Source organism: Patagioenas fasciata, chromosome 32 (genome assembly GCF_037038585.1).
Source record: "Patagioenas fasciata isolate bPatFas1 chromosome 32, bPatFas1.hap1, whole genome shotgun sequence".
NCBI lineage: Eukaryota > Metazoa > Chordata > Aves > Columbiformes > Columbidae > Patagioenas > Patagioenas fasciata.
Genome location: NC_092551.1, coordinates 2,203,553 through 2,225,933, shown reverse-complemented (window position 1 = coordinate 2,225,933; position 22,381 = coordinate 2,203,553). Strand labels below are relative to the sequence as shown.

General features: G+C 65.6%; 1 protein-coding gene across 1 annotated transcript; it reads left to right on the top strand.

The window, feature by feature from the left end:
• The first annotated feature begins 322 nt into the window (after positions 1-322).
• Positions 323-21,881, top strand: GIPC1 (GIPC PDZ domain containing family member 1). The gene is made up of 7 exons (XM_071800679.1): positions 323-425; positions 2,360-2,658; positions 6,669-6,854; positions 9,100-9,280; positions 11,692-11,804; positions 13,870-13,951; positions 21,639-21,881. Exons 2-7 carry the CDS (start codon positions 2,374-2,376, stop codon positions 21,788-21,790), a joined length of 999 nt encoding a protein of 332 aa, XP_071656780.1. The 5' UTR covers positions 323-425; positions 2,360-2,373; the 3' UTR covers positions 21,791-21,881.
• Positions 21,882-22,381: the final 500 nt, after the last annotated feature.

Genomic DNA, 22,381 nt, shown 5'->3' with positions numbered 1-22,381 from the left:
GGGGCTGGTACACTCCGGGGTGGGAGGGGGGGATATTTAATCCCCGCACCCCCCCCGCGCTCCTCTTGGTCTTGCCCATCTCTGGCCACGCCCCCTGCCTGGCCACGCCCCCTGTCTGGCGACGCCCCCTGCATGACCGTGCCCCCCCGGGTGGCCACGCCCCCTTTCTGACCACACCCCCACGCCGCCGCCACTCGGAATCCTCGTTCCTGATTGGCTGCGGCCGGGCTGCCGCTCCCCATGCCCCGAGCAGGGGTGTGGGAGCGGCCCCGCCCTTTCCTGCCCCCTCAGCTCGTTTCCCCCGTTCGCGTCTCCCATTGGCTGGCATTGCGTGGGTGGGGGCGGTGATTGGTCCGACCGCGGTTTGGCCCCGCCTTCCCGGAAGTGCTGCTCCGGCAGTAGAGCCCGGCGAGAGGGTCCGGCCGGTGAGCGGGGGGAACCGGGGGGAACCGGGGGGGATCCGGGGGGGAAGCGGGGCCGGGGGGGCCCGGGGCGGGTGGGGGAACCCACGCGGGGTCCCGGGCCCCGGGAATGGGGGGGGAAGCGGAGCCCCGCGTCGGTGTTTCCTGAGGGGCGGGAGCGGGCGTCCCGGGCGCAGCGCCCCCTGTGGGGCCGGCGGGGCCAACGGGGCCGGGGTGGTGTCACGGGCCTCAGGGTCCCCCCATTGCCCCCATTGTCCCCCCATTGCCCCCACTGTCCCCCACCCCCCCGTGCCTCAGTGTCCCCCATTGTCTCCCAGTCCCCCCATTGTCTCCCAGTCCCCCCATTATCCCTCAGCCCCCCCATTGTCCCCCACCCCCCCGTGCCTCAGTTTCCCCATTGAACCCCATTGACCCCCATTGTCCCCCATTGTCCCCATTGTCCCCCACCCCCCGATGCCTCAGTTTCCCCCATTGTCCCCCATTGTCCCCCCCATGCCTCAGTGTCCCCATTGTCCCCTATTGTCCCCCACTGTCCCCATTGTCCCCCAGTCCCCCCATCATCCCCCAGTCACCCCCGTGCCTCATTTTCCCCATTGTCCCCCATTGTCCCCCAGCCCCCCATTGTCCCCCAGTCCCCCATTATCCCCCAGCCCCCCGAGCCTCAGTTTCCCCCATTGTCCCCCATTGTCCCCATTGTCCCCCCATCTCTCACTCCCCCCCATGTCCCCTCAGCACCCACCACCCTCTGCACCCCCATGCCTCAGTTTCCCCATTGTCCCCCACTCCCCCCATTGTCCCCCATTGTCCCCATTGTCCCCTAGTCCCCCCGTTATCCCCCAGTCCCCCCTGTGCCTCAGCCCCCCATTATCCCCCAGTCCCTATTGTCTCCCAGTCCCCCCATTATCCCCCAGTATCCCCATTATCCCCCAGTATCCCCATTATCTCCCACTCCCCCCATTATTCCCCAGTCCCCCCGTTATCCCCCAGTCCCCTGTGCCTCAGTTTCCCTCATTGTCCCCCACTCCCCCCATTGTCCCCCAGTCCCCCCATTATCCCCCACCCCCCTGTGCCTCAGTCCCCCCATTGTCCCTCAGTCCCCTGTGCCTCAGTTTCCCCCATTGTCCCCCAGTCCCCCATTGTCCCCCAGCCCCCCACTGTCCCCCACTCCCCCCATTGTCCCCCAGCCCTCCGTTGTCCCCCACTCCCCCCATTGTCCCCCAGCCCCCCCATTGTCCCCCAGTCCCCCATTATCCCCCAGCCCCCCGTACCTCAATTCCCCCCATTGTCCCCATTGTCCCCCCATCTCTCAGTCCTCCCCGTGTCCCCCAGCACCCACCACCCCCTGCACCCCCGTGCCTCAGTTTCCCCATTGTCCCCCACTCCCCCCATGTCCCCCATGTCCCCCATGTCCCCCACTCCCCCCATGTCCCCCATGTCCCCCATGTCCCCCACTCCCCCCATGTCCCCCATGTCCCCCTTGTCCCCCATGTCCCCCATGTCCCCCATGTCCCCCATGTCCCCCACTCCCCCCATGTCCCCCATGTCCCCCTTGTCCCCCATGTCCCCCATGTCCCCCATGTCCCCCATGTCCCCCACTCCCCCCATGTCCCCCTTGTCCCCCATGTCCCCCATGTCCCCCGTGTCCCCCATGTCCCCCACTCCCCCATGTCCCCCATGTCCCCCGTGTCCCCCATGTCCCCCCCTCCCCCCATGTCCCCCATGTCCCCCACTCCCCCCATGTCCCCCATGTCCCCCGTGTCCCCCATGTCCCCCATGTCCCCCATGTCCCCCATGTCCCCCACTCCCCCCATGTCCCCCATGTCCCCCATGTCCCCCATGTCCCCCACTCCCCCCATGTCCCCCATGTCCCCCATGTCCCCCATGTCCCCCTTGTCCCCCATGTCCCCCGTGTCCCCCTCTCACCCCGTGTCCCCCAGCCCCCACCACCCCCATGCCGCTGGGGCTGGGCCGCCGCAAGAAGCCTCCTCCCCTGGTGGAGAACGAAGAGTCCGGCGGGGGGCGCTCGGGGACCCCCGGGGACCCCCAAGGTGCCGCTGGCGGGGGCGGGGACCCCGCGGGGCCCCCCCCGGGGCTGCCCCCCCCCGCGCTGCGGCCCCCCCTGGTGTTCCACACGCAGCTGGCGCACGGCAGCCCCACGGGCCGGGTCGAGGGCTTCAGCAACGTGCGCCAGCTCTACGGCAAGATCGGGCAGGCCTTCGGCATCCCCGCCAGCGAGGTGGGGGGGGACCGGGGGGGGGGGGGGGGTGGGGTACCCAGGGGTGCTGGGGGGATTGGGGGGGTGGGGGTGATGGGGGGATTGGGGGGGTTGGGGTACCCAGGGGTGCCATGGGGATGGGGGGCGTGGGGTACAAATGGGTGCTGGGGGGGGGGCTGGGGGGGGGAGTCGGGGGGGTTTGGGGGAGTTGGGGGGGTGGGGGGATGGAGGGGTTGGGGTACCCATGGGTGCTATGGGGATGGGGGGATGGGGAGGGTTGGGGTACCCATGGGTGCTATGGGGATGGGGGGGGGGGTACCCAGGGGTGCTGGGGGGGTTGGGGGGAGTGGGGGGGTTGGGGTACCCATGGGTGCTATGGGGATGGGGGGGATGGGGGCAGGTGGGGGGGTTGGGGTACCCAGGGGTGGTGGGGGTAATGGGGGGGTGAGGGGGTTGGGGTACCCATGGGTGCTATGGGGATGGGGGGGGTGGGGTACCCAGGGGTGCTGGGGGGATTGGGGGGGTGGGGGGGTGGGCGTGATGGGGAGGTGGGGGTGGTTGGGGTACCCATGGGTGCTATGGGGATGGGAGGGGTGGGGTACCCATGGGTGCTGGGGGGGGGGGCTCGGGGTGCTGGGGGGATTGGGGGGGTGGGGGTGGTTGGGGTACCCAGGGGTGCTGGGGGGATGGGGGAGTGGGGGGGTTGGGGTGCTGGGGGGATTGGGGGGGTTGGGGGGGTTGGGGGGGGTGGGGGGGTGGAGGGGTTGGGGTACTCATGGGTGCTATGGGGATGGGGGGGTGGGGTACCCAGGGTACTGGGGGGATTGGGAGGGGTGGGAGATGGGGGGGTTGGGGTACCCATGGGTGCTATGGGAATGGGGGGGTGGGGGGGGTGGGGGGGGTGGGGTACGCATGGGTGCTATGGGGATGGGGGGGTGGGGTACCCAGGGGTGCTGGGGGGATTGGGGGGGTGGGGGGGTTGGGGTGCTGGGGGGATTGGGGGGTTTGGGGTACCCATGGGTGCTATGGGGATGGGGGGGTGGGGGGTAGGGGTACCCAGGGGTGCTGGGGGGATTGGGGGGGTGGGGCACCCAGAGGGGTTTGGGGCACCCATGGGTGCTATGGGGATGGGGGGGGTGGGGGATGCAGAGGGCTTTGGGGCACCCATGGGGGATGGGGTCGTGGAGAACATGGTGGTGTCCCCATGTCCCCACATCCCCATGTCCCCCATGTCCCCAATATCCCCATGTCCCCACATCCCCGTGTCCCCAATATCCCCAGTGTCCCCGTGTCCCCAGTGATGTCCCCATGTCCCCCATATCCCCACGTCCCCAATATCCCAAATATCCCCAATGCCCCCATGTCCCCAGCAGTGTCCGCAATGTCCCCAGCAGTGTCCGCAATGTCCCCAGTAGTGTCCCAATGTCCCCATGTCCCCAATATCTCCAATGTCCCCACGTCCCCAGTGGTGTCCCCATGTCCCCACATTCCCACGTGCCCCATATCCCCAATATCCCCAATGCCCCCAATGTCCCCACGTCCCCAGCAGTGTCCCAATGTCCCCAATGTCCCCATGTCCACGATGTCCCCAATACCCCGTGTCCCTAGTATCCCCAATATCCCCATGTCCCCAACATCCCCAGTGTCCCCAGTGGTGTCCCCACGTCCCCACATCCCTAATATCCCCAATATCCCCCATGCCCCCAATATCCCCGTTGTCCCCACGTCCCCAGCAGTGTCCCCACATCCCCAGCAGTGTCCCCATGTCCTCAGCAGTGTCCCCACATCCCCAGCAGTGTCCCACTGTCCCCAGTGTCCCCATATCCACCATGTCCCCAATACCCCATGTCCCCAATATCCCCATGTCCCCCATGCCCCCAATATCCCCAATGTCCCCACGTCCCTAGCGGTGTCCCAATGTCCCCAATGTCCCCATATCCCCAATATCCCCATGTCCCCCAATATCCCCAATATCCCCATGTCCCCCGTATCCCCAATATCCCCAGTGTCCCCAGTGGTGTCCCAATGTCCCCAATAACCCACGTCCCTAATATCCCCAATATCCCCCATGCCCCCAATATCCCCGTTGTCCCCACGTCCTCAGCGGTGTCCCAATGTCCCCGTGTCCCTAATGTCCCCAATATCCCCATGTCCCCAGTATCCCCAATATCCCCATGTCCCCCATGCCCCCAATATCCCCAATGTCCCCACGTCCCTAGCGGTGTCCCAATGTCCCCAATGTCCCCATATCCCCAATATCCCCATGTCCCCAATATCCCCAATGTCCCCACATCCCCAGCAGTGTCCCCATGTCCCCCATGTCCCCAGTATCCCCAATATCCCCATGTCCCCAATGTCCCCATGTCCACAATGTCCCCAATACCCCATATCCCCAATATCCCCATGTCCCCAATATCCCCAATGTCCCCACATCCCCAGCAGTGTCCCCATATCCCCAGCGGTGTCCCAATGTCCCCCATGTCCCCAATATCCCCAATATCCCCATGTCCCCAATATCCCCAATGTCCCCACATCCCCGGCAGTGTCCCCATATCCCCAGCGGTGTCCCAATGTCCCCCATGTCCCCAGTATCCCCAATATCCCCATGTCCCCAATGTCCCCATGTCCACAATGTCCCCAATACCCCATATCCCCAATATCCCCAATACCCCATGTCCCCAATATCCCCATGTCCCCCATGCCCCCAATATCCCCAATGTCCCCACGTCCCTAGCGGTGTCCCAATGTCCCCAATGTCCCCATGTCCCCAATGTCCCCAATACCCCATGTCCCCAGTATCCCTAATATCCCCATGTCCCCCATGCCCCCAATATCCCCAATGTCCCCATGTCCCTAACGGTGTCCCAATGTCCCCAATGTCCCCAATATCTCCAATATCCCCATGTCCCCAATATCCCCAATGTCCCCACATCCCCAGCAGTGTCCCCATATCCCCAGCGGTGTCCCAATGTCCCCCATGTCCCCAGTATCCCCAATATCCCCATGTCCCCAATGTCCCCATGTCCACAATGTCCCTAATACCCCATATCCCCAATATCCCCAATGCCCCATGTCCCCAATACCCCATGTCCCCAATATCCCCATGTCCCCCATGCCCCCAATATCCCCAATGTCCCCACGTCCCTAGCGGTGTCCCAATGTCTCCAATGTCCCCATATCCCCAATATCCCCATGTCCCAAATATCCCCAATGTCCCCACATCCCCAGCAGTGTCCCCATGTCCCCCATGTCCCCAATATCCCCAATATCCCCATGTCCCCAATATCCCCAATATCCCCATGTCCCCAATATCCCCAATGTCCCCACATCCCCAGCAGTGTCCCCATATCCCCAGCGGTGTCCCCATGTCCCCCATGTCCCCAATATCCCAATGTCCCCCATGTCCCCAGTATCCCCAATGTCCCCAATACCCCATGTCCCCAATATCCCCATGTCCACAATGTCCCCAATACCCCATGTCCCCAATACCCCATATCCCCAATATCCCCAATATCCCCAATATCCCCAATGTCCCCACATCCCCAGCAGTGTCCCCATATCCCCAGCGGTGTCCCAATGTCCCCCATGTCCCCAATATCCCCAATATCCCAATGTCCCCCATGTCCCCAGTATCCCCAATATCCCCAATATCCCCATGTCCCCAATGTCCCCATGTCCACAATGTCCCCAATACCCCATATCCCCAATATCCCCAATATCCCCATGTCCCCAATATCCCCATGTCCCCAATACCCCATGTCCCCAGTATCCCCAATACCCCATATCCCCAATACCCCATGTCTCCAATATCCCCAATACCCCATGTCCCCAATATCCCCCATGTCCCCAATATCCCCAATATCCCCAATATCCCCATGTCCCCCATGCCCCCAATATCCCCCATGCCCCCAATATCCCCCTGTCCCCCATGCCCCCAATATCCCCCATGCCCCCAATATCCCCGATGTCCCCACGTCCCCCGCGATGTCCCCACGTCCCCCGCGGCGTCCCCGACGTCCCGGTGGCCGCAGGTGATGTTCTGCACGCTGAACACGCACCGGGTGGACATGGAGCGGCTGCTGGGCGGGCAGATCGGGCTGGAGGATTTCATCTTCGCCCACACGCGCGGGCAGCGCAAGGAGGTGCGGCTGCTCAAGTCCGAGGAGGCGCTGGGGCTCACCATCACCGACAACGGCGCCGGATACGCCTTCATCAAGGTGACACCGCGGGGACGCCGCGGGCGGTGGCCAGGTCAACGTGGGGATGGGGACATCACAGGCGTTGGCCAAGTCAACGTGGGAATAGGGATGGAGGAGACCAAGGGGTGTCCCTGGTCAACACGGGGACATGGGGACATTGTAGGTGTTGACCAAGTCAACATGGGGATGGGGACATCACAGGCGTTGGCCAAGTCAATGTGGGGATGGGGGTGGAGGAGACCAAGGGGTGTCCCTGGTCAATAGGGGGACATGGGGACATCGTAGGCGTTGACCAAGTCAACGTGGGGATGGGGGTGGAGGAGACCAAGGGGTGTCCCTGGTCAATAGGGGGACATGGGGACATCGTAGGCGTTGACCAAGTCATCGTGGGGATGGGGGTGGAGGAGACCAAGGGGTGTCCCTGGTCAATAGGGGGACATGGGGACACCGTAGGCGTTGACCAAGTCAACATGGGGATGGGGACATCACAGGCGTTGGCCAAGTCAACGTGGGGATGGGGATGGAGGAGACCAGGGGGGGTTCCTGGTCAATAGGGGGATATGGGGACATTGTAGGCGTTGGCCAAGTCAACATGGGGATGGGGGCGGAGGAGACCAAGGGGTGTCCCTGGTCAATAGGGGGACATGGGGACATCGTAGGCGTTGACCAAGTCAACGTGGGGATGGGGGTGGAGGAGACCAAGGGGTGTCCCTGGTTGTTGAGGGGACATCTCAGAAGGTTCCCAAGTCAACGTGGGGATGGAGGACACCAAGGGGTGTCCCTGGTCAATAGGGGGTCATGGGGACATCGTAGGCGTTGACCAAGTCAACGTGGGGATGGGGGTGGAGGAGACCAAGCGATGTCCCTGGTCAATAGGGGGACATGGGGACATTGGAGATGGTGGACAAGTCAATGTGGGGATGGAGGACACCAAGGGGTGTCCCTGGTGACTTGGGGGACATGGGGACATCGTAGACATTGGCCAAGTCAACATGGGGATGGGGACATCACAGACATTGACCAATCAGTGTGGGGATGGAGGACACCAAGGGGTGTCCCTGGTTGTTGAGGGGACATCTCAGAAGGTTCCCAAGTCAATGTGGGGATGGAGGACACCAAGGGGTGTCCCTGGTCAATATGGGGTCATGGGGACATCGTAGGCGTTGACCAAGTCAACGTGGGGATGGGGATGGAGGAGACCAAGGGGTGTTCCTGGTCAATAGGGGGACATGGGGACATCACAGGCGTTGGCCAAGTCAATGTGGGGATGGGGGTGGAGGAGACCAAGGGGTGTTCCTGGTCAATAGGGGGACATGGGGACATCGTAGGCGTTGACCAAGTCAACGTGGGGATGGGGATGGAGGAGACCAAGGGGTGTTCCTGGTCAATAGGGGGACATGGGGACATCACAGGCGTTGGCCAAGTCAATGTGGGGATGGGGGTGGAGGAGACCAAGGGGTGTTCCTGGTCAATAGGGGGACATGGGGACATCGTAGGCGTTGACCAAGTCAACGTGGGGATGGGGGCGGAGGAGACCAAGGGGTGTCCCTGGTCAATAGGGGGACGTGGGGACATCGGAGATGGTGGACAAGTCAATGTGGGGATGGGGGTGGAGGAGACCAAGGGGTGTCCCTGGTCAATAGGGGGACATGGGGGCATTGAAGATGGTGGACAAGTCAATGTGGGGATGGAGAACACCAAGGGATGTCCCTGGTGACTTGGGGGATATGGGGACATCACAGGCGTTGACCAAGTCAACATGGGGATGGGGGTGGAGGAGACCAAGGGGTGTCCCTGGTCAATAGGGGGACATGGGGACATCATAGGCGTTGGCCAAGTCAACGTGGGGATGGCGGTGGAGGAGACCAAGGGGTGTCCCTGGTCAATAGGGGGATGTGGGGACATTGGAGATGGTGGACAAGTCAATGTGGGGATGGAGGACACCAAGGGGTGTCCCTGGTCAATAGGGGGACATGGGGACATCGTAGGCGTTGACCAAGTCAACGTGGGGATGGGGGTGGAGGAGACCAAGGGGTGTCCCTGGTCAATAGGGGGACATGGGGACATTGTAGGCGTTGACCAAGTCAACATGGGGATGGGGACATCACAGGCGTTGGCCAATCGGTGTGGGGATGGGGGTGGAGGAGACCAAGGGGTGTTCCTGGTCAATAGGGGGACATGGGGACACCAGGGGACACCCCGGTTGTCACGGTGACCCCGTGGTGACACTGTGGTGAGCCCGTGGTGTCCTGGTTGTCCCCAGCGCATCCGCGAGGGCAGCGTGGTGGCGCGGACGCCGCAGATCGCGGTGGGGGACATGATCGAGGCCATCGACGGGCGCAGCCTGGTGGGCGCGCGCCACTTCGAGGTGGCCCGGATGCTCAAGGAGCTGCCGCGCGGGAGCAGCTTCGCCCTCAGCCTCACCGAGCCCCGCAGGGCGTTCGGTCAGCGCCGGGCACTGGGGGGACTGGGGGGACTGGGAGCACTGGGGGGACTGGGAGGGACTGGGAGGGACTGGGAGGGACTGGGAGGGACTGGGAGGGACTGGGAGCAGCTTCGCCCTCAGCCTCACCGAGCCCCGCAGGGCGTTCGGTCAGCACCGGGGACTGGGGGGACTGGGGGGACTGGGAGGGACTGGGGGGACTGGGGGGACTGGGAGGGACTGGGAGGGACTGGGGGGACTGGGAGGGACTGGGGGGACTGGGGGGACTGGGAGGGACTGGGGGGACTGGGAGGGACTGGGAGCAGCTTCGCCCTCAGCCTCACCGAGCCCCGGAGGGCGTTCGGTCAGCACCGGGGACTGGGGGGACTGGGGGAACTGGGAGCACTGGGAGCACTGGGAGGGACTGGGAGGGACTGGGAGGGACTGGGAGCACTGGGGGGACTGGGAGCACTGGGAGCACTGGGAGCACTGGGAGCTCACCAAGCCCCGGCGGGCGTTCGGTCAGCACCGGGCACTGGGAGCACTGGGAGGGACTGGGAGGGACTGGAGGGACTGGGAGGGACTGGGAGGGACTGGGAGCAGCTTCGCCCTCAGCCTCACCGAGCCCCGGAGGGCGTTCGGTCAGCACCGGGCACGGGGGGACTGGGGGGACTGGGGGGGACTGGGAGGGACTGGGAGCACTGGGAGGGACTGGGAGGGACTGGGGGGGACTGGGAGGGACTGGGAGCACTGGGGGCACTGGGAGGGACTGGGGGGACTGGGAGGGACTGGGAGGGACTGGGGGGACTGGGAGGGACTGGGAGGGACTGGGAGGGACTGGGGGGACTGGGAGGGACTGGGAGGGACTGGGGGGACTGGGAGGGACTGGGAGGGACTGGGAGGGACTGGGAGGGACTGGGAGCAGCTTCGCCCTCAGCCTCACCGAGCCCCGGAGGGCGTTCGGTCAGCGCCGGGCACTGGGAGCACTGGGAGGGACTGGGGGGACTGGGAGCACTGGGAGGGACTGGGGGGACTGGGAGCTCACCGAGCCCCGGTGGGCGTTCGGTCAGCACCGGGCACTGGGGGGACTGGGAGCACTGGGAGCACTGCGGGGGGACTGGGGGGACTGGGGGGACTGGGAGGGACTGGGAGGGACTGTGGGGACTGGGGGCACTGGGGGAACTGGGGGCACTGGGAGCACTGGGGGCACTGGGGGTCTGGGGGGACTGGGGGCACTGGGGGAACTGGGAGCACTGGGAGCACTGGGGCGACTGGGGGCACTGGGAGCACAAACTGGGGGAACTGGGAGACCAAGTGAGGGAACTGGAAGCTCAAACTGGGGGAACTGGAAGCATTGGGAGCCCAAACTGGGGGAACTGGGAGCACTGGGAGCCCAACTGGGGGAACTGGGAGACCAAGTGGAGGAACTGGGAGCTCAAACTGGGGGAACTGGGAGCACTGGGAGCCCAACTGGGAGCACTGGGAGCCCAAGTGGGGGAACTGGGAGCTCCAACTGGGGGAACTGGGAGCACTGGGAGCCCAACTGGGAGCACTGGGAGCCCAAGTGGAGGAACTGGGAGCTCAAACTGGGGGAACTGGGAGCATTGGGAGCCCAAACTGGGGGAACTGGGAGACCAAGTGGGGGAACTGGGGGAACTGGGAGCCCAAACTGAGGGAACTGGGAGCACTGGGAGCCCAACTGGGAGCACTGGGAGCCCAACGGGGGGAACTGGGAGACCAAGTGGGGGAACTGGAAGCTCAAACTGGGGGAACTGGAAGCATTGGGAGCCCAAACTGGGGGAACTGGGAGCACTGGGAGCCCAACTGGGGGAACTGGGAGACCAAGTGGAGGAACTGGGAGCACTGGGAGCCCAAGTGGGGGAACTGGAAGCTCAAACTGGGGGAACTGGGAGCACTGGGAGCCCAATGAGAGGAACTGGGAGCCCAAGTGGGGGAACTGGGAGCACTGGGAGCCCAACTGGGAGCACTGGGAGCCCAAGTGAGGGAACTGGGAGCTCAAACTGGGGGAACTGGGAGCTCAAACTGGGGGAACTGGGAGCACTGGGAGCCCAATGAGGGGAACTGGGAGCCCAAGTGGGGGAACTGGGAGCACTGGGAGCCCAACGGGGGGAACTGGGAGACCAAGTGAGGGAGCTGGGAGCTCAAACTGGGGGAACTGGGAGCACTGGGAGCCCGCCCAGAGCTGGGAGGACCCAGGCATCCGGTGCTGCCGTGACCCCCAAAATGGGGGGGGACCCCAAAACCTGATGGGGGGCGGGGGACACACACAGGGGGACCCCAATACCAATGTGGCCCCCCCCAAACCTTTTCCCTCCCCCTTTTGGGTGCTGGGGGGGTGCGGTTGGTTGAGGGGGGGTGGGGACCCCAAGGGGGGACCCCAATAATCCCCCGTTGTCCCCATTGTCCCCACAGACGGGATCGCCCCGCGGGACGGGGGGGGGCGCGGGGGGGGCCCCCCCCAAATGGGGAGCGGCCGGGGGACCCTGAGGCTGCGCTCACGGGGACCCCCCACCCTGGAGGAGCAGGTGGGGACGTTGGGGACATGGGGACATTGGGGGGGACATGGGGACATGGGGGGACATGGGGACATGGGGGGACATGGGGACATTGGGGGGGACATGGGGACATGGGGGGACATGGGGACATTGGGGGGGACATGGGGACATGGGGGGACATGGGGACATTGGGGGATATGGGGACATTGGGGACAATGGGGGATATGGGGGGACATGGGGACATTGGGGGGGACATGGGGACATTGGGGACATTGGGGGATATGGGGGGATGGGGGGATATTGGGGACATTGGGGGATATGGGGGGACATGGGGACATTGGGGGGGACATGGGGACATTGGGGACATTGGGGGATATAAGGGGAGGGGGGAACGTGGGGACATTGGGGGATATGGGGGGATATGGGGGGACATGGGGACATTGGGGGATATGGGGGGATATGGGGGGACATGGGGACATTGGGGGATATGGGGACATTGGGGGATATGGGGACATTGGGGGGGACATGGGGACATTGGGGACATTGGGGGATATGGGGGGACATGGGGACATTGGGGGATATGGGGGATATAGGGGGATATGGGGACATTGGGGACATTGGGGGGATGGGGGGATATTGGGGACATTGGGGGATATGGGGGGACATGGGGACATTGGGGGATATAAGGGGAGGGGGGAACATGGGGACATTGGGGGATATGGGGGGATGGGGGGACATGGGGACATTGGGGACATTTGGGACATTGGGGGATATGGGGGGATGGGGGGACATGGGGACATTGGGGGATATGGGGGATATAGGGGGACATGGGGACATTGGGGATATGGGGGGATGGGGGACATGGGGGGACATGGGGGCCATGGGGACATTGGGGGATATGGGGGGACATGGGGACATTGGGGGATATGGGGGGACATGGGGACGCTGGGGGGGACATGGGGACATTGGGGGATATGGGGGGATGGGGGACGTGGGGGAATATGGGGGGGACAGAGGGACATTGGGGGATATGGGGGGGACATGGGGGACATTGGGGGATATGGGGGGATGGAGGACATGGGGGACACAGGGGGATGAGGGGGACATGGGGACATGGGGGGACAGAGGGACATGGGGGGACAGAGGGACATGGGGGACATGGGGGGACATGGGGGATGGGGGGACACAGAGGGATTGGGGGGACATGGGGACATGGGGGGATATGGGGGGCATGGGGACTTGGGGGGACATGGGGGACACAGGGGGATGGGGGGAACACAGGGACATGGGGACGTGGAGGACATGGGACATGGGGGGACAGAGGGGGATGGGGGGGATGGGGACATGAGGGGACATGGGGACATGAGGGGATATGGGGGACACATGGGGGACATGAGAGGACGTGGGGGACACAGAGGGATTGGGGGGACATGGGGACATGGGGGAACATGGGGGCTGGGGGGACATGGGGGACACAGGGGGATGGGGGGGACATGGGGGGACAGAGGGAGATGGGGGACATGGGGGGACACGGGGATATGGGGGATGGGAAGGACATGGGGGGACACAGGGACATGGGGGATGGGAAGGACATGGGGGGACACGGGTGGACACGGGGGGACATGGGGGAACACAGGGACATGGGGACTTGGGGGACATGGGACATGGGGACATGAGGGGACAGAGGGGGATGTGGGACATGGGGGGATATGTGGGGGACATGGGGACATGGGGACATGGGACATGGGGGACACAGGAGGATTGGGGGGACATGGGGACATGGGGGGACATGGGGACATAGGGGGACATGGTGATATGGGGGACACAGGGGGATGGGGGTCATGGGGGGACACAGGGACGTGGGGAGATGGGGGGACATGGGGGACATGGGGGTTGGGGGGGACATGGGGACATGGGGGACACTGGGGATGGGCGAGATGGGGGTGACAGGGGATGGGGGACATGGGGGACAGGGGGAACCCCCCCATCTGTCCCCCTGTCCCTGTCCCCCTGTCCCTGTCCCCCTGTCCCTGTCCCCCTGTCCCTGTCCCCCTGTCCCTGTCCCCCTGACCCTGTCCCCCTGTCCCTGTCCCAGCCGTCGGCGTTCGAGGAGCGAGCGGTGGCCAAAGTGGACGATCTGCTGGAGAATTACATGGGGATCAGGGACAGCGAGCTGGGTGAGCTGGGGACACGGGGACAGCGCTGGGGACATGGGGACAGCGCTGGGGACATGGGGACAGCGCTGGGGACAATGGGGCCATGGGGATCAGGGACAGCGAGCTGGGTGAGCTGGGGACACGGGGACAGCGCTGGGGACATGGGGACAGCGCTGGGGACAATGGGGCCATGGGGATCAGGGACAGCGAGCTGGGTGAGCTGGGGACACGGGGACAGCGCTGGGGACATGGGGACAGCGCTGGGGACATGGGGACAGCGTTGGGGACATGGGGACATGGGGATCGGGGACAGCGAGCTGGGTGAGCTGGGGACACGGGGACAGCGCTGGGGACATGGGGACAGCGTTGGGGACATGGGGACAGCGTTGGGGACATGGGGACATGGGGATCGGGGACAGCGAGCTGGGTGAGCTGGGGACACGGGGACAGCGCTGGGGACATGGGGACAGCGTTGGGGACAATGGGGCCATGGGGATCGGGGACAGCGAGCTGGGTGAGCTGGGGACATGGGGACAGCGTTGGGGACATGGGGACAGCGCTGGGGACAATGGGGCCATGGGGATCAGGGACAGCGAGCTGGGTGAGCTGGGGACATGGGGACAGCGTTGGGGACATGGGGACAGCGCTGGGGACAATGGGGCCATGGGGATCAGGGACAGCGAGCTGGGTGAGCTGGGGACATGGGGACAGCGCTGGGGACATGGGGACAGCGCTGGGGACAATGGGGCCATGGGGATCGGGGACAGCGAGCTGGGTGAGCTGGGGACATGGGGACAGCGCTGGGGACATGGGGACAGCGTTGGGGACAATGGGGCCATGGGGATCAGGGACAGCGAGCTGGGTGAGCTGGGGACATGGGGACAGCGCTGGGGACATGGGGACAGCGCTGGGGACAATGGGGCCATGGGGATCGGGGACAGCGAGCTGGGTGAGCTGGGGACATGGGGACAGCGCTGGGGACATGGGGACAGCGTTGGGGACAATGGGGACATGGGGATCAGGGACAGCGAGCTGGGTGAGCTGGGGACATGGGGACAGCGTTGGGGACATGGGGACAGCGCTGGGGACAATGGGGCCATGGGGATCAGGGACAGCGAGCTGGGTGAGCTGGGGACACGGGGACAGCGCTGGGGACAATGGGGACAGCGCTGGGGACAATGGGGCCATGGGGATCAGGGACAGCGAGCTGGGTGAGCTGGGGACACGGGGACAGCGCTGGGGACATGGGGACAGCGTTGGGGACAATGGGGCCATGGGGATCGGGGACAGCGAGCTGGGTGAGCTGGGGACACGGGGACAGCGCTGGGGACAATGGGGACAGCGCTGGGGACACGGGGACAGCGCTGGGGACATGGGGACAGTGCTGGGGACAATGGGGCCGTGGGGATCAGGGACAGCGAGCTGGGTGAGCTGGGGACATGGGGACAGCGCTGGGGACACGGGGACAGCGCTGGGGACATGGGGACAGTGCTGGGGACAATGGGGCCGTGGGGATCAGGGACAGCGAGCTGGGTGAGCTGGGGACACGGGGACAGCGCTGGGGACATGGGGACAGCGTTGGGGACATGGGGACAGCGCTGGGGACAATGGGGCCGTGGGGATCAGGGACAGCGAGCTGGGTGAGCTGGGGACATGGGGACAGCGCTGGGGACATGGGGACAGCGCTGGGGACATGGGGACAGCGCTGGGGACAATGGGGACAGCGCTGGGGACAATGGGGCCATGGGGATCAGGGACAGCGAGCTGGGTGAGCTGGGGACATGGGGACAGCGCTGGGGACATGGGGACAGCGCTGGGGACATGGGGACAGCGTTGGGGACATGGGGACAGCGCTGGGGACATGGGGACAGCGTTGGGGACATGGGGACAGCGCTGGGGACAATGGGGACATGGAGATCGGGGACAGCGAGCTGGGTGAGCTGGGGACATGGGGACAGCGCTGGGGACATGGGGACAGCGCTGGGGACAATGGGGACATGGAGATCGGGGACAGCGAGCTGGGTGAGCTGGGGACATGGGGACAGTGCTGGGGACAATGGGGCCATGGGGATCAGGGACAGCGAGCTGGGTGAGCTGGGGACACGGGGACAGCGCTGGGGACATGGGGACAGCGCTGGGGACATGGGGACATGGGGATCAGGGACAGCGAGCTGGGTGAGCTGGGGACATGGGGACAGCGCTGGGGACATGGGGACAGCGCTGGGGACAATGGGGCCATGGGGATCAGGGACAGCGAGCTGGGTGAGCTGGGGACATGGGGACAGCGTTGGGGACATGGGGACAGCGCTGGGGACAATGGGGCCATGGGGATCAGGGACAGCGAGCTGGGTGAGCTGGGGACATGGGGACAGCGCTGGGGACATGGGGACAGCGCTGGGGACACGGGGACAGCGCTGGGGACAATGGGGCCATGGGGATCGGGGACAGCGAGCTGGGTGAGCTGGGGACATGGGGACAGCGCTGGGGACATGGGGACAGTGCTGGGGACATGGGGACAGCGCTGGGGACAATGGGGCCATGGGGATCGGGGACAGCGAGCTGGGTAAGGACATGGGGACACTGGGGTGTCCCCTGAGTGTCCCCTGGATGTCCCAATGACCCCTGGCTGCCCCCTGAGTGTCCCCTGAGTGTCCCAGTGTCCCCTGTCCCCGCGTCCCCACATCTCCTGAGTGTCCCCTGGGTATCCTCTGTGTCCCTTGACCCCTGGCTGTCCCCTCAGTGTCCCCTGAGTGTCCCTCGAGTGACCCCTGGGTGTCCCCATGACCTCTGGATGTCCCCTGGGTGTCCCTGAGTGTCCCCTGAATGTCCCCTGAGTGTCCCTGGATCCCATGGCCCCTGTGTGTCCCCGTGTGTCCCTGAGCTTTGTGTCCCCTGTGTGTCCCCTGAGTGTCCCCTCAATGTCCCCGTGTGTCCCTGAGTGTCCCTGTGTCCCCGTGTGTCCCTGTGTGTCCCCATGTGTCCCTGAGCCCTGTGTCCCCTGAGTGTCCCCATGTCCCCATATGTCCCTGTGTGTCCCTGAATGTCCCTGAGCCCTGTGTCCCATGTCCCCTGTGTGTCCCCGTGTGTCCCCGTGTGTCCCTGAGCCCTGTGTCCCATGTCCCCTGTGTGTCCCTGTGTGTCCCTGTGTGTCCCTGAATGTCCCCGAGTGCTGTGTCCCATGTCCCCTGTGTGTCCCTGCATGTCCCCGTGTGTCCCCGTGTGTCCCATGTCCCCTGAGTGTCCCCTCAGTGTCCCCGTGTGTCCCCGTGTGTCCCTGAACGCTGTGTCCCATGACCCCTGGGTGTCCCCTGGGTGTCCCCTGAGTGTCCCTGTGTCCCCCATGTCCCGAGTGTCCCTGTGTCCCATGTCCCCTGAGTGTCCCCATGTGTCCCCATGTGTCCCATGTCCCCTGTGTGTCCCCATGTGTCCCCATGTGTCCCATGTCCCCTGTGTGTCCCTGTGTGTCCCCATGTGTCCCATGTCCCCTGGGTGTCCCCTGAGTGTCCCCCATGTCCTGAGTGCCCCTGTGTCCCCACATCCCCTGGGTGTCCCCATGTGTCCCCGTGTGTCCCTGAGTGTCCCCTGAGTGTCCCCTGAGTGTCCCCTGAGTGTCCCCTGGCTGTCCCTGTGTCCCCATGTGCCCCTGAGTGTCCCCATGTCCCATGACCCCTGTGTGTCCCCGTGTGTCCCTGAACGCTGTGTCCCATGACCCCTGGGTGTCCCCTGGGTGTCCCCTGGGTGTCCCCTGAGCGTCCCCGTGTCCCATGTCCCCTGTGTGTCCCCATATGTCCCCATGTGTCCCATGACCCCTGAGTGTCCCCATGTGTCCCCATGTGTCCCATGTCCCCTGTGTGTCCCTGTGTGTCCCCATGTGTCCCATGTCCCCTGTGTGTCCCCTGAGTGTCCCCCATGTCCTGAGTGCCCCTGTGTCCCCACATCCCCTGGGTGTCCCCTGAGTGTCTCCGTGTGTCCCCGTGTGTCCCTGAGCACCCCGTGTCCCATGGCCCCTGGCTGTCCCTTGGCTGTCCCTGTCCCCCATGTCCCCTGGGTGTCCCCTGAGTGTCCCCTGAGTGTCCCCGTGTGTCCCTGAGCCCCCCGTGTCCCCTGAGTGCCCCTGTGTCCCATGGCCCCTGTGTGTCCCCGTATGTCCCTGAGCGCTGTGTCCCATGTCCCTTGAGTGTCCCTGTGTCCCCGTGTGTCCCCGTGTGTCCCTGTGTCCCATGACCCCTGGGTGTCCCCTGGGTGTCCCCTGAGCGTCCCTGTGCCCCCCATGTCCCGAGTGTCCCCGTGTCCCATGACCCCTGAGTGTCCCCATGTGTCCCCATGTGTCCCATGTCCCCTGTGTGTCCCTCTGTGTCCCCATGTGTCCCATGTCCCCTGTGTGTCCCCTGAGTGTCCCCCATGTCCTGAGTGCCCCTGTGTCCCCACATCCCCTGGGTGTCCCCGTGTGTCCCTGAGCTCTGTGTCCCCTGAGTGTCCCCTGAGTGTCCCCTGGGTGTCCCTGTGTCCCCATGTGCCCCTGAGTGTCCCCGTGTCCCATGACCCCTGAGTGTCCCCGTGTGTCCCCGTGTGTCCCTGAACGCTGTGTCCCATGACCCCTGGGTGTCCCCTGGGTGTCCCCTGGGTGTCCCCTGAGCGTCCCTGTGCCCCCCATGTCCCGAGTGTCCCCGTGTCCCATGTCCCCTGTGTGTCCCTGTGTGTCCCCATGTGTCCCATGGCCCTTGTGTGTCCCTGTCCCCCATGACTCCTGGGTGTCCCCCATGTCCTGAGTGCCCCTGTGTCCCCACATCCCCTGGGTGTCCCCGTGTGTCCCTGAGCCCTGTGTCCCTTGGGTGTCCCCTGAGCATCCCTGCGTCCCCCATGTCCCGAGTGTCCCTGTGTCCCATGGCCCTTATGTGTCCCTGTCCCCCATGTCCCTGAGTGCCCCATGTCCCTTGGGTGTCCCCTGTGTGTCCCCATGTGTCCCCATGTGTCCCATGTCCCCTGTGTGTCCCTGTGTGTCCCCATGTGTCCCCATGTGTCCCATGTCCCCTGTGTGTCCCTGTGTGTCCCCATGTGTCCCCATGTGTCCCATGTCCCCTGTGTGTCCCCATGTGTCCCCGTGTGTCCCCATGTGTCCCATGTCCCCTGTGTGTCCCCATGTGTCCCCATGTGTCCCATGTCCCCTGTGTGTCCCCATGTGTCCCCGTGTGTCCCATGTCCCCTGTGTGTCCCCATGTGTCCCCATGTGTCCCCATGTGTCCCATGTCCCCTGTGTGTCCCTGTGTGTCCCCATGTGTCCCCATGTGTCCCATGTCCCCTGTGTGTCCCTGTGTGTCCCCATGTGTCCCCATGTGTCCCATGTCCCCTGTGTGTCCCTGTGTGTCCCCATGTGTCCCCATGTGTCCCATGTCCCCTGTGTGTCCCTGTGTGTCCCCATGTGTCCCCATGTGTCCCATGTCCCCTGTGTGTCCCCTGAGTGTCCCCCATGGCCTGAGTGCCCCTGTGTCCCCACATCCCCTGGGTGTCCCCGTGTGTCCCTGAGCTCTGTGTCCCTTGGGTGTCCCTTGGGTGTCCCCTGGGTGTCCCCTGGGTGTCCCCTGGGTGTCCCCTGGGTGTCCCTTGGGTGTCCCCTGGGTGTCCCTTGGGTGTCCCTTGGGTGTCCCCTGGGTGTCCCCTGGGTGTCCCCTGGGTGTCCCTTGGGTGTCCCTTGGGTGTCCCCTGGGTGTCCCCTGGGTGTCCCTTGGGTGTCCCTTGGGTGTCCCCTGGGTGTCCCTTGGGTGTCCCTTGGGTGTCCCCTGGGTGTCCCCTGGGTGTCCCTTGGGTGTCCCTTGGGTGTCCCCTGGGTGTCCCTTGGGTGTCCCTTGGGTGTCCCCTGGGTGTCCCTTGGGTGTCCCTTGGGTGTCCCCTGGGTGTCCCTTGGGTGTCCCCTGGGTGTCCCCTGGGTGTCCCTTGGGTGTCCCTTGGGTGTCCCCTGGGTGTCCCTTGGGTGTCCCCTGGGTGTCCCCTGGGTGTCCCTTGGGTGTCCCCTGGGTGTCCCTTGGGTGTCCCTTGGGTGTCCCCTGGGTGTCCCTTGGGTGTCCCTTGGGTGTCCCCTGGGTGTCCCTTGGGTGTCCCTTGGGTGTCCCCTGGGTGTCCCCTGGGTGTCCCTTGGGTGTCCCCTGGGTGTCCCCTGGGTGTCCCTTGGGTGTCCCCTGGGTGTCCCTTGGGTGTCCCATGGGTGTCCCTTGGGTGTCCCTTGGGTGTCCCCTGGGTGTCCCTTGGGTGTCCCCTGGGTGTCCCCTGGGTGTCCCTTGGGTGTCCCTTGGGTGTCCCTTGGGTGTCCCCTGGGTGTCCCTTGGGTGTCCCCTGGGTGTCCCCTGGGTGTCCCTTGGGTGTCCCTTGGGTGTCCCCTGGGTGTCCCTTGGGTGTCCCCTGGGTGTCCCCTGGGTGTCCCTTGGGTGTCCCTTGGGTGTCCCCTGGGTGTCCCTTGGGTGTCCCTTGGGTGTCCCCTGGGTGTCCCTTGGGTGTCCCTTGGGTGTCCCCTGGGTGTCCCTTGGGTGTCCCTTGGGTGTCCCCTGGGTGTCCCCTGGGTGTCCCTTGGGTGTCCCCTGGGTGTCCCTTGGGTGTCCCTTGGGTGTCCCCTGGGTGTCCCTTGGGTGTCCCCTGGGTGTCCCTTGGGTGTCCCTTGGGTGTCCCCCGGGTGTCCCTTGGGTGTCCCTTGGGTGTCCCTTGGGTGTCCCCTGGGTGTCCCTTGGGTGTCCCCCGGGTGTCCCTTGGGTGTCCCCTGGGTGTCCCTTGGGTGTCCCCTGGGTGTCCCTTGGGTGTCCCATGGGTGTCCCTTGGGTGTCCCTTGGGTGTCCCCTGGGTGTCCCCTGGGTGTCCCTTGGGTGTCCCCTGGGTGTCCCTTGGGTGTCCCTTGGGTGTCCCCTGGGTGTCCCTTGGGTGTCCCCTGGGTGTCCCTTGGGTGTCCCTTGGGTGTCCCCCGGGTGTCCCTTGGGTGTCCCTTGGGTGTCCCCTGGGTGTCCCTTGGGTGTCCCTTGGGTGTCCCTTGGGTGTCCCCTGGGTGTCCCTTGGGTGTCCCCTGGGTGTCCCCTGGGTGTCCCTTGGGTGTCCCTTGGGTGTCCCTTGGGTGTCCCTTGGGTGTCCCCCGGGTGTCCCTTGGGTGTCCCTTGGGTGTCCCTTGGGTGTCCCCTGGGTGTCCCTTGGGTGTCCCCCGGGTGTCCCTTGGGTGTCCCCTGGGTGTCCCTTGGGTGTCCCCCGGGTGTCCCTTGGGTGTCCCCTGGGTGTCCCCTGGGTGTCCCCTGGGTGTCCCTTGGGTGTCCCCTGGGTGTCCCTTGGGTGTCCCTTGGGTGTCCCCCGGGTGTCCCTTGGGTGTCCCTTGGGTGTCCCTTGGGTGTCCCCTGGGTGTCCCTTGGGTGTCCCCCGGGTGTCCCTTGGGTGTCCCCTGGGTGTCCCCTGGGTGTCCCCTGGGTGTCCCTTGGGTGTCCCCTGGGTGTCCCCTGGGTGTCCCTTGGGTGTCCCTTGGGTGTCCCCTGGGTATCCCCTGGGTGTCCCCTGGGTGTCCCCTGGGTGTCCCTTGGGTGTCCCTTGGGTGTCCCTTGGGTGTCCCTTGGGTGTCCCCTGGGTGTCCCCTGGGTGTCCCTTGGGTGTCCCCTGGGTGTCCCCTGGGTGTCCCCTGGGTGTCCCTTGGGTGTCCCCTGGGTGTCCCCTGTGTGTCCCCCCGTGTCCCACGTCCCCGTGTCCCCAGCCGCCACCATGGTTGACCTTGGCCGTGACGCGGGGGACCCGGACGCGCTGGCGCAGGCGCTGGACTCGCAGCTCGGGGATTTCGCCTTCCCGGACGAGTTCGTGTTCGACGTCTGGGGCGCCATCGGGGACGCCCGCGCCGGGCGGGGGTAGAGACCCCGGCACCCCGGCACCCCCGGGACACCCCCGGGACACCCCCAGACCCACCGGAGCCACCGGGACACCCCAGGACCCCCAGGACACACCAAGACCCCTGGGACACCCCCAGATCCACTGGACCCACCAGGACACCCCAGGATCCCCCAGACCCACTGGGACCCCCAGGACACCCCCAGACCCACCGGAGCCACCAGGACCCCCAGGACCCCCAGGACCCCCCAGACTCACCAGGACCCCCAGGACTCCCCGGAACTCCCCCAGACCCATCGGACCCACCAGGACACCCCAGGACTGCCCGGGACACCCCCAAGGACCCCCCAGGACACCCCCAGACCCACCAGGACACCCCAGGACCCCCCAGACCCACCAGGACCCCCAGGACCCTCCAGACCCACCAGGACCCCCAGGACCCCAGGACTCCCCAGGACACCCCCAGGGACCCCCCAGGACACCCCCAGACCCACCGGAGCCACCAGGACACCCCAGGACACCCCAGGACCCCCCAGACCCACTGGGACCCTCAGGACCCCCAGGACTCCCCTGGACACCCCCAAGGACCCCCCGGGACACCCCCAGACCCACCGG

Bases quoted from the DNA above. Each gene is read 5' to 3' on its own strand.
- GIPC1 (XM_071800679.1), top strand. From the start codon at position 2,374: ATGCCGCTGGGGCTGGGCCGCCGCAAGAAGCCTCCTCCCCTGGTGGAG. The intron at 9,281-11,691 runs GTCAGCGCCGGG...TTGTCCCCACAG, and splicing joins CGAGCCCCGCAGGGCGTTCG to ACGGGATCGCCCCGCGGGAC. The intron at 11,805-13,869 runs GTGGGGACGTTG...TCCCTGTCCCAG, and splicing joins CCCCCACCCTGGAGGAGCAG to CCGTCGGCGTTCGAGGAGCG.